At 38.7% G+C, this 12,400-nt stretch overlaps 1 protein-coding gene across 6 annotated transcripts in view; it reads left to right on the plus strand.

Moving 5' to 3' along the window:
• The window catches only part of SLC44A5 (solute carrier family 44 member 5), a 155,269-nt gene extending 146,121 nt beyond the window's left edge, over positions 1-9,148 (plus strand). For 4 of the 6 annotated variants that reach the window (XM_028733071.2, XM_028733072.2, XM_077928580.1 and 1 more), the window contains one exon: positions 2,289-9,148. In XM_028733071.2, coding sequence (XP_028588904.1) covers positions 2,289-2,401 — 113 coding nt within the window. In that variant the 3' untranslated portion in view covers positions 2,402-9,148. The remainder of the gene's footprint in view (positions 1-2,288) is intronic. The other 2 variants (XM_077928581.1, XM_077928582.1) reach the window with 1 other exon arrangement.
• Positions 9,149-12,400: the final 3,252 nt, after the last annotated feature.

The following is a 12,400-nucleotide window of genomic DNA, read 5'->3' on the forward strand; positions in this document are numbered from 1 at the left end:
TATTCACTAGACCAGCTAGTCTTCAGAGACTGTTTCATAATAAGTACTAACATGTTGCTTCTGGGTGCTCTGTAGTTTCATCATGTCCAGTGTGTTTCACTTAGATGAATGCTGTGTCGCCCCGCTTATAACAGCCTTGCAATTTTTGTAGGCACAAGAATGTTGTATTAATTTAAAATAATGTAAAACTGTATTCCCCCTAAAGGGGCTGAAGGTTTAATATACATTGACATGACAAACATATATCAGCCCTTATTCACATGTTAATCGGAGCTAGGTATTAGCCACATAACATATTTTCAGTATCAAGACTCTTGTAATGCCATGATAGATAGATGATGATAGATAGATAGATAGATAGATAGATAGATAGATAGATAGATGATAGATAGATAGATAGATAGATAGATAGATAGATGATAGATAGATAGATGATAGATAGATGATAGATAGATAGATAGATAGATAGATAGATAGATAGATGATGATAGATAGATGATAGATAGATAGATAGATAGATAGATAGATAGATGATAGATAGATAATAGATAGATATGTACCTTGGAACACATGTAAAGGGCTTATCATTACCACTATAATCAGCCCATAAACACCTGGAATTCGCAATATTATTTGAATAAGCGAAAACCTGCCTTCTATCCAGTTATCGTTTTATTTTTTATGCATTCCTGATTTTCTGTTCCTCTGTGATATTGATCTCCAATATAGAGATCTTTTCTCCCCCGCTCCGCTTTCTGACCACCTTCTGAGCAAAGGACCCGGCTATCTTGAGGCTGCAATCTATAATTGGAAGCTGATTGCCACCGCCATTTGCATGCACTTTGGCTTTTTCTGCCATTTCAGTGTGTGCAAGTATTCTTGTGAAAGTTCTAGCACTTGTCTAAACTGTGATTCACTGTCTTTCGAAAATCGCTTCAAAAATTGGTTGGAGCAGGAGATGGTGATCTACAATCTTGGTGTGCATTCATAAAACTGATTTATTATGTTGGAATGCACAGGAAAAAGTCAACTTGAGTTGTTGACTTCCAACAACTAATTTGTTTTGAATGGTTGGGTGGATGGGATGTTGTTCATCCTCAAAAACAAGTTTGTTGCCATTATTCAAATTTAAAAATAAGGCTTTGGCAAGTGAGCTTGGAGAGGATAACTCTCCACCCAATGTATCCCACATAGTGAAATAAAGGATCAGATTCTGAAGTTGTCAGCTGAATTTGTGAAACTTTATGGTGAATTAAATTTCTCGAAGAACACAGGCATAGGCATCCCAGTTGTTGAGTGAAATCTCTATAACTGCATAGCACTATGATATATTTTTTATGACTTGGCAGTTTATAAACATTCTTACAATACAATTTAACAGCAATGTATCTGAAAACTGCACTTCTTAAACTCAAAATGGTGTTCTTCCAAGTTAAATCAATTTATTATTGGACTCCACCCCCTGCCCCCCCAATGCAATTGTGGGATGAAATTCGGACCCTTGGATTAGTGCAATCCTTTTCCAAATGTGCTTTCTGAGAACAGGCCACTAGGAAGCTTTTCTGTGCAAGCCCTACTGAAATGAATGACGTGGGTGTCATAATGTGTAAAGGAATGCAGTGATGACCACGGGGCCTGTGAAAGAGGCTTTAATGCAGCCTTTGCCAACCTGGTGCTCTTCAGGTGTTTTGGACTACAACTCCCATCAGCCTCCGCTAACACTGCAGGCACAAGCTTGGCGAAAGCTGCCCTTATAATATATATGTGTGTCCTCTATTTTGCTGAGCAACTCTCTAAAGATATCAGCAGAGTCTGACCTCTTGTGGCAAAAATAAAAAGCAGAATAAGAAAGAGCCAGAAATAATGATACAGATTTTTCACATGGGATGCAATATTCTTGGGAAGAAAGTACTGTTATTACAAGGTGGTCAAGACCCCCCAAGTATGAGATTCATAAGAAAACAGGGCCTTCAGTAGAAAATCCAGCTTTACTACCAAGCACAGAATAATCACTTTTAATATGTTGCATGTGCAGAAGTGTTAAACGCAATGTTGCTCAACATTGGTTGTGGTCTACCTTCTGTTTATATTAAAAGGTGGGTATTAGCATTTTCGTGGCACCCTGCGACAGCACCAGCAACACTAAAATTCGGTTCTCTTGTAACAAGTTTTCTAATGTTGTTTCTTTTCCTCCCTCTGAATCTCTGTCTCTTTCTCTCTCGTTTTCATTTGTGTTTGACTGCATGGCTGCTTGCTGCTTTGGCTCCTTTTGATCACTTCGCATTCAGGTGAAGACTTGGAAAGGAATGATGGATCTACAGCAAAACCCTACTACATGTCAGCTAGTCTACACCGAATTTTGGGGAAGAAGGAACTGAGTCCTAAGAAGTTAATGGGATAATGTTTTTTTGTTTTGTTTTTAAATGTGAAAATGGCAACAGTGTCAGTTTTAAGATAAAATAAGCAGGATCCATATTATTTAGGCTAAAGAATTTTTTTTAAGTATAAATGATGCTTGTGGTTAATGAATGATTTGTATTTGCTTTGTACTATCTAAAAATGAGCAAATGGGCAACATTTAAAACCATTATTTAACAGCTGTGAAACAAGGCCACATCATAGTTTTTATAGAGTGCCTATGGAAAAGTGTAAATGTGAAGCTTTTTTAATATTTAGCTCTTAGTGTTTAATAACTTTTCTAACTCAAGATTTTGCTGTTTGAAATGACAGCCATTTTGATAAATTTTTTATAGGTGTATATTTGTAAAGGATATTCAGGCAATTTTTGAAAGCACTACAGTGATTCCTAATTAGCCATAAACAGATCAAGACTAGTAACCAGCAGGTGGTCCTAAATTTGTAATTATGGTGCTATGGCTGTATTTTTACTGTACATGCTGGTTGACAGCAACTTAAACTGTGATTAAATTGTATTGATGGTTCCCTATGACAAAGAGCAAATTGCTATGTCAGTCTCCCCCACTACAGATGTCACATGCAAGGAGGGGGGGGGGAGATAGATTAGCATCATACTGAGTCATCTCCAAGAATGCAATGAAAGATTGTTTGAATTGCCTAGAATGAGAGACATATTATTAAGGATAAAGTGTTTTAAAAGGGTCTTGTGCCAGAGATAACATTTTAGGGATAAAATCTAGGCCAAGCAATAGCCTTTTCCATCTGATGCAATATTAAATCTGTGGTGTAATTTTTTTAAAAAAATGATTAGTGGCACTGCTTAAGTGTGCCATGGTTTCGTCCTGTGTTGTGTAAAGATTTAGCTCTATCGGAAATACAGTAGGCCCACAGATTACATGAGGGTTGTGTTATACATAGTCAAAACCCATTAAGTTCAATGATGGGTGGGATTGCCAAAGTATTTTTGCCATGGAACTCGACCCGCTCTTCCCCTTTTAGGTTTTTTAAAAATTTCTTTTTACCGTTCGCCTAAAGTTGAATGCACACAAGTTAAATGTGCGTAAGTTGCAGCCTTACCTTAATCAGAGAATGAAATCCAACTTGGTACTGTTTTTTCCCCTGTGGAGAAAGCCCTCCTAGACTAGCTAAAAGCCCCAATTGAAGGTTTTGGGTTTTGTGGGGGGGTTTTGCTTTGCAGCCATCTCGACTGCTGCTAAGTGGAAGGTGAAATAGAATGAGATAAGTGTGGCTTAAGTTGCTTTGAGCCCCTGTATTTATATGAACATCCAATTATTTTTCATATGAGGGAAGAAATATGTGTCATGCTAATGAGCATCCTGGCCAATCACTGATTAAAGCAAGAACTACATCTGAGTGTCATTTGAGAAAACACCAGTGATTGAACATCAGCTCAGTATTCCACATAATAAAGTACAGTTTCATAATATTGAAAGTGCAGAAACATTGTAGCTCCCATCAACTATGGAAGGCAAGTGACCATATTGCTGCATAGACAACAGTGGGAAAGTACTAACTGTGCAAAGATGAGAAACAGATAGAACACAGAACTCTTGCAGGTCAAATCTGTGTTGTTATATGTTCTTATTGGTGGAAACTGAGTGAAGAAACTAAACCTCAGAAAATTGAGAGGCTTCATCATGTTTATAGCCTTCGGTTAAGGACTTACTTTAAGGTAACTTCCTTTATTCACCCCTAAACTATATAATAATTGCAGGATTTGGCTGAATTACAGTAATGTAATTTCTGCTTTTCTGCTTGTTTTGTTCCAGGGTCATGAGAGGCTTCTGAAATTAGTGTAGCATGTTGTGTTGTTTTTTTTTTTAAATACAATATTATTTTGTGCTCTCTAACCCCCTTCAACATAATAGCCCTCCATCATTAAGGCAGGAATGACTGGCTATATTTATGGAAAGCATTCAATGAAAATTCATGCACACAATGACTAGTTATTTGTGGAACAGTGACCTGTTTCTTCTGCAAGTAATTGAGCATGTCTTGAGCTGACAATCTTAAAACTGGAGTTTTCCCAAATTCACTCAGGTGAACAGTTTGAACTCCACATAGCCATTTCATTTCAATGACAGACAGGTGTCAACCACCACTCCTTGGCTTATTACAGTGAATCTTGTTACTAAAAGAGGAACCCGTCAATGTTTAATATGGCCTGGAGACGTTTCTTTAACCCCCCTGTAATTTTACCTGCAAGTAAAGACTTGTATCAAGGTGAACATATTTTGGATTAGGATGCTTAAATCCTAGATAACTAGACAACTGGAATACATTCGATTAATTTACTATGCACTCAACTATGTGCACACTTTCCAAGGCATGTGATCTATTTTCATTCCAGATGAATGTAGGCATGGGGTTAGATCCAGGGGGAAGTCAGATAAAGGGTGATGGTAGTAGAAACTGGCTTTCCCGCCCACTCCTCAACCCAGGAACTCCACCCATCCTCCTAAAAGCCTCTCGAGTGTCAGTGGAGCTTGCTGAATGGGGTGGGCTATAAGGAAAAACAGGGACTCCTTGAAAGCCATTTCACAAGCAAAGCGTCCACCTGTGGGAGGTGCCTCAACTTGATTTTCAGAGATCTCCTCCATGCTGCAGCCCACCCCATTCACCAGGGTCTTCCTTTAGGAATGATGGAGGAGGAGGAGGAGAAAGAAATGTCAGCTTCTGCCAGCCCCCACTCTGCAGGCTGGTCCAACTAATATGTACTGTAGTTCCTAAGTCTCAGATGCAATAGGAAGTGGGAAACAGGTATATTCTTGAATTATTGATCATTTGCATACTATCAATGTCATCCATTACTGGATGACCAAAATATAATGTCCCAAATACTGCTATAAGTTAATAAGCAATTGGTTATTGTTAGCAACTGGAGGTCCTGGAAACAAATGTGTGTTGCCATCAAAAGATGTTTTATCGAGACACTTGGGAAGCCCTGAGATCAGCATCTCTGTGCAAATTGGGGATGAGCATGAATATGCATTGGCAGAAGGCTGCTTATGCAAAAAACATCCATTGTGCTAAATCAGGCCAATAGTGTACTTACTCTGGTCTTACTGCTTTTGAAATTAATAGACTAATTCCAATTGATCTCAATCAATTAGGCAAGACACTAGTCTGATTTTCAAGTTTGACATACCAGGATATATTTCAGTTCAGTATGCCTAAAGTTGTGTCCAAGATCTTAAGATGCAACCCGAGTTACAGCTTTAATCTGGAAGCTTTGTAAGCTGCACCTCCACAAATGTTTATGATACGTGTCCGAAGTGTCACATGTTTTTGAGGGGAACATCCTAGAGCCATTTTATCAATTAAGCAACTAAGAAAACTGTGAAAATGCAAAGCAATAGCACTGAAATTTGGCATTCATGCATTCATCTGAAGTATCTGCTAAATTGTTGCAAAGAGAAAACTTGGTATACAAAATTCCTGAATATCTTTCTCGGAAATGAATGTGCAAACTAGGGAATAATTTATTTTTTTGAAAGATAAATACTTTTGAACTTGATTGATGTGTTTCTTAATCCTTGGGCCAAATCCTGCTGTTTATTATAATGTCAGTTTTATGCATAACGTGCTTTAACATAAAAGCTAAAGCTTGATTAAAATGCACTTCCTCGCTTTTGAGTATTGGGCAAATCATTTCGAGGTGAGATGATTAAATTTTTTAAAAGGCTTTGATCCTGCACCCATTCATGTCAAAGGAAGGCAAATGTCTCATTGACTGAACTGGTGCAGCATCTGGCCAACGCAATGAAAAAGGGCTGATTACGTTATTGCACCAGCGTTTACAGTATAGTAAACGCCAAACCATCCAGTATAGAAAATACACTGAGGATTTTGCTGTTGTGCACGAAAAAGGTCAGCAGGTGGCAGAATTGCTTTTGTATTACATTGGTTTGATTGTTTGCTCTTTGACATTCTTCCTCCTAGTGGAAGATTTAGAAAGTCATGATGGCTCTGCTGAAAGACCTTATTACATGAGTAAATCTCTGCTGAAGATTCTGAACAAGCAGAACATGCAAACCAAGAGACAATAGGAAATGCCCAGTGTCCTAAACCACGCAATCATGTTTCGTTTGATGCATTGTTTCTTCGATACGGTATTGATTGTCAGCTATCATTTGCGCATGTTTTATACCAAAGCTATTGTAGATGTGAAGCCATCAAAAGTTTGTAACGGCATTGTGTGTGTGTGTGTGGTTTGTTTGTTTGTTTTTAAATCCAACAACAAAAACCATGGGAGCATTTTTTTATACTGAGATTTTTAAAATTATTTTTATTCTCTCCCCCCCCACCCCCATTTTGCCTTTAATTCTTGTGGCTTGGGTATTTGAAATGAAAGATTGTTAAAATGTCTGGCTGCTTTTTCTGTTTTGTTTTTTTAAAAAAGAAAATATGTGAAAATATGTTTTACTGTTGCGGATTTTGCTCTGAGCGAGTGAAGAGATTTCTTAAAAAGTGAAAAGGTCCTTTTGCATTTAGGTGGTCATGGAATACGTCGATGTCTCTTGATTGCATTTAGAGCCTCGCCAATCTCCTAGCCTGTACAGCTGTGTGCTCTATGACAAAGTGCCTTACTGGCTAATAATATTAACTAGCTTATGTTTTGAAGTTTACAAGCGCCATTTGAAACACAGAGCTACTAACTGCTTGACGAAATAAACAAAACTGTCTTTCAGCTTACTTGAAATGTATTGATACGAATCTGTTCCTTTGCCCCTGTGTGAAATATTTGCAGTATCTACATTTTCCTACTATCATCTCCAAAAAAAAAATTAAAACAGTAGAGAGTGGTATTTTTTAGAGAATTTCTTAGGGACATTTGGGTTTCTAATGCTTAGCTTTATCTGTGTCGAATGTATGCTGCAAGAAACCTTTAATCAAGGCCTAGCTTACAGAACTCTCTTTTTAGAGGAACTATCCATGTATATGTTTGGTGCATGGGACCCTGGTGTACTGGTTCCATGCATCCATTCCTCATACTCAGCCTGTGCTAACCTTCAGCTTTGACAGGTGATGTGGTCCCCATGTAGGAAACATATGCAAAATTTTGAACAATGTGGGACCCCCTCCTCCAGAACTTCCCACTCTCTCAGTTTAAAGATGTTTGAGAATAGGGTTGCCAACTGTCCTTTGTACCTGTGCCTTTTTAACAGTGGCCTGGCTGTGGCTTGTTGGAATGATCAAATGATAATTTCTCTCTCTCCATACTGTTAAATGCTTCAGCTGTTAATTCCTGCATATTGAGCTGCTGTTAAAAACACAACTCCAGAGATTACCTGAAAAGCTGCCAAACTGATATGGAGCAACCCTAAGTACCTGATGTAGGTTTACATATTCCTGGAGTTAATGGGGAATTAATTTTCTTCTTCTTCTTGCTGGCCTTGTGTTTGCAGAATATTTCTTTTCTGATTCTAGTGGTGGTGAAATAACCACTCTGCAGTTTCCACAATTAACATTATGCTGTCAATGGCATATGGCATAAATCCTGACAGAGCTGCTTCTTAAACAGATGTGGTATGTATGTCCCTTTGGGCATGGAAATGCCTTTTCCCCCCTCACAATAATAGCTACAGTTAATAACAACTGTAGCATATAAGCCCTCCTAACAGGAGATAGCAGTGGCATGCCAACCATAGCTATGGTGCAAAAAGTGCTTGTGTATCTTAGGCCCAAGGGGAGAGAGTAGACAACTTAGGGTGTAAATATTGAAATTCTTTGTCCAAATTAGTCACTTCCGTAACTCCCTATACTATTTGTTCAACAGTAAAGGAGGGGAGGAAGCTTTCAGGACTGCAGCTTCACAACACCCCAACCTTAAATGCATTTGCTTGTCTGTAAGTTCCATTGATTTCAAGTAAGTGTGTCTACAGTCGGAGAGTTTAAATACTGGACCAGATATAAAATTGGCTTTATCAAAGTAAGAGAAATGGGACCAGGGTTTAATTTTTAGAGCTTCTCTTACAGGGACTCACACCTTCATAGAAGGTGGTTAGCTAGTCAGGGCTGTACCACACACCTGTGTCAATTCTTTAAAGAACTACACCCCTACTATTTAAATTAGAAGAAATGGGAATGAAAAGATGCATACTACACTTGTGTAAAGTGTTTATTGCTTTGTTGACTAGTGTGAAATGGATGCTTTGTTTTTAGACTCTTGCTAAGATGTTATTTTATAAAACGACTCTTAATTTTATAACTTTTGATACTGAATTATTGCTTCCCTTGTAAAATGTTGGTAATTTGCACTTCACAGTATTAAAACTTAAGAACATAACGGCTTCTTCAGTTTTTGAAATGTATGGCTAATGGTACTAATATTGATCATTCATGCAGTCTGTTTGTTTGTAAAAAAAAAAGGGCCTATCAGCATCAGAAATATGTATTCATAAATTGCATGGTGGCAAATTAAAGACCTTGTTGTCAGTTTCCCCTGTGATCACATTTCTACTTTAAATGTGATTTTAGAGACTGTCTGTTTTTCTCCCTTTTTTGTTTTTTGTGCCGGAACCAAATTAACATGAGCACACGGCCACCTGAGCTCTAAAATCTTTTTGCTTCTGCTGTGCAGAAATATTAGGGACATATTGTTGAAAATATCTTTTCAGAACTAAAATGTTTAATATTTAACACAATTTGTTGTTCCTTATTGTTTTACAGCTCTTGAGGTTCTAATAAAGATTTAGATAAAGAAAAAGCACCTTTCTGTTTTTGTTCCTTCTTAGGTGGCGAAGAGTCATAGCTTAGTAGGAGAGCAGGCAAAAGTAGTCGATTGCCAGGTTCAATCCCTGACATCTTTAGGTAGACCTGGGAGAGAACCCTGACTCAAAACTATAGAAAGCTGCTGCCAGTCAGCATAGACGATCCTGAACTACATAGACCAATGACTTGACTCTGTATGAGGCAGCTTCCTCTGTTTCTATGCACCATAATTTTGAAAGGGTTCTCATTGTGTTACTGTTGTGCATAACCCCATTCTCATCACTTCACTGAAGCACAGAAGGATAGTTTTTGATATTCATGTACTCAAAAGTATAAGCAAGTATTAGGGCAAAACATCCCTAATTTCACATATACATTAATGTGGTCCAAACTAGCAGTGAATAACCAGGAACAAAACCTTGCGGTGATACGGGATAGCTCAGTGAAAGTGTCAGCCAGGTAAGCAACAGCTGCGAAAAGGGTAGGATAGGCAGGGTTTTTCTTATGCTGTGGATAATTTAAAAGTAAAACAGGCTTATGCCAATTTTAACAACCTTGGCATTTTTCCTATTCCCCCTCCCCTCAAAATTTGCTTTTATAGAGGAAAGGGGCCCATAAGGAGTGAATTGAACACAGTAACTAAACTATTTTAACACTAAGTTGAGCTTCAGATCTTCCTCTAGTCACGCAAACAACCTGAGGAGTGTTGGATTCACTGTCAATTGAGCAACACAATCTGTTAGATAATATGTGCTCTGCATTAGGCTGTGGCCAGAGAGATTATAGGTGTAATTAGATACTTCTGCACAATTATTTCTAACTGTAATGGCAGCCTCACGTAGACCACACTGAGGTACCTTGAGGCATAGCTGTCAACTTACAGATTTGAAAATAAGGGACCAGCAGCCTTGAAAATAAGGGACCAGCAGCCAAAATAAGGGACCTGCAGCCTCACCTGTTCCAGGCACTCCAGTCTTCCTGTCCTCCTGCAGTCTGGTCAATCTCATGCTGGCAGCTTCGAGAACACTGTCCAACCAACTTTGTAACCAGAGGTTCAACTGAATAGAATCTGAATCACATGCACCACAAGGCCTATGCAGCCTCAACTTAAGATGGCTCCCCGGCCTGGTTTGCACTGCAAAATTTGCAGCAGCACGTGCAACAAAATGGCACCCAGCATTCAAAAACCCACTCAGCTTGCATTAACTAGCCACACACAAGGCATGCAAGCTCCACCCCCCAGTCATTCTTAGACTTCTTATTGTGAGCAACACAGCCAAGCAACACAGTTGGAGCCTCCCTCCTCCCTGGCCAGCAGGGAGGGAGGGAGAGGAGCTGCTTCCTTTGAAATTTAAGGGACATCATTTAAGGCAGTGTTTCCCAACCTTGTGCCTCCAGCTGTTTTTGAACTACAACTCCCATCATCCCTGACTAGCAAGACCAGTGGCAAGGGATGATGGGAATTGTAGTCCAAAAACAGCTGGAGGCACAAGGTTGGGAAACACTGATTTAAGGGACATCCATCAATAAGGGACAGCAGTGGGACATGGCCCTGGAATAAGGGACTGTCCCTTCAAATAAGGGACACTTGACAGCTATGCCTTGAGGTTACCAACACATGGGCTACAGTGCTCAGTGAACCCAATAGAAATGAGAAAATGCACTCCTAACCACAGAGGACTCTTGTACACAAGGATGTATCTATATGTCATTAGGGGCCAGGCAAAAGCTTTGCAGTATAATCAAGTCTTTGGCCTTTTTTAGAAGTGGGTGGGATGTTTTCAAAACAACTACATGGGATCTAATGTCTATTTGTTTGGTTATAAGTTGCTTTGCATTACCCTGGCCAAGATAAAGCAACTGACAAATTTAATAAATAAAATAAATTTCAATCAGCAGTGATGCAAAGCTTGTTCAAATGTAGCAACCCCTTCCACCTTTTCCTTCAACCCCAACCCATTCTGTATTGCAACATCGGACCTCAGCACTGCATAATTCAGTGTTAATTATAGTTCTGAAAAAAGACACTGAAATTACTAGAAAGTGATCCAAGGATCATCCTAAGGAAAGTAATGGGCCTTGTTTTCACTGGAGAGTTGCAGGATATTTCTGTTTTGAAAACATTTTTTAAAATTAAAAAATTTAACAGAAATGTATAATAGAGATTTAGATATTGTTAAGACCTGTTCATATTCAAGTGGGAAGAAAGTAGATGGTGCTGAGATTCTTTCATATGCCATGATCTTTACTCAGAAACAGATAAAAGAAATAGTATTAAAGAAATATCACATGCGTTGCTATTTGCTTGGAAATTCTTAACTAGGTGTACTTTTTTTGAAAGTAGAGAAATCATTTCTTTATCCTGCAACACACCTGGAAAACTTCATAAAACTGTAATAATTATTAACATATAATTGAACAACAATATATAATCCATCACCGCTAAATTCATCATCTCAGACTAAGGCAAAGAATGCATTTGTAATCTAAAAGTAAAAGGGTTGCTGAAAGTCCAAGACCTTTCATGTTCACTCCGTATGCACAGAGTTGTTTTTAATTAAATCTGGATTTCTTAAACTACTCCAGCATTTTCTTGCGTCACATGCTACCTCTGAGAATGGACTGCAGTTATTGATTATTGTGTCTCTGCTCAGTTGCGAGACATAACTTATTGCAAACCTGCTTTCTTTCTCCTCTTTAAGGCATGCTCATAAACGGACACTCTGTGATTGATGTGTTTTATGTAGCTCATAGTTTTCTTAACTTTCAAATTACATTTAAATCTACAGTTGGCTGGATGCCATAGAAATCTTAATCCATCTCCAGATGAATTTTAAAACCAGGGCTCATTCTCTCTCTTATTCTGTGTCTGCATCATAGATGTCATGGTCTCCAAACTTGGTGTCATGTTCCTCCTGCAGTTGGTTCTCCTGCTTTTAAGCATAGGTCAAGCTGAATTATTCGCTCTCCCCCACAGGGGGTGGGGGTGAGGAATATTACTCCAAGCAGAAGTCTGTATCCCTTGAGGAAAGGGCAACAACTGAGATATGGAAGGAAGACGGGAATAGTATCTGTGAGGATATATATATGCACTAGTAGCCATTTTTCTGCACACAGGAAAAATACATTGGGCATATTTGAAGGGGATGAGTCTGGGACAGCAGAGGGATGTCATAATTATTTAGCAAGTTAGAAGAGTTGATAATACTGGGAAGATCTAAGCGGAGGGTGTCAATACATTGTGGGT

This window comes from Podarcis muralis, chromosome 5 (genome assembly GCF_964188315.1).
Source record: "Podarcis muralis chromosome 5, rPodMur119.hap1.1, whole genome shotgun sequence".
Lineage (NCBI taxonomy): Eukaryota > Metazoa > Chordata > Lepidosauria > Squamata > Lacertidae > Podarcis > Podarcis muralis.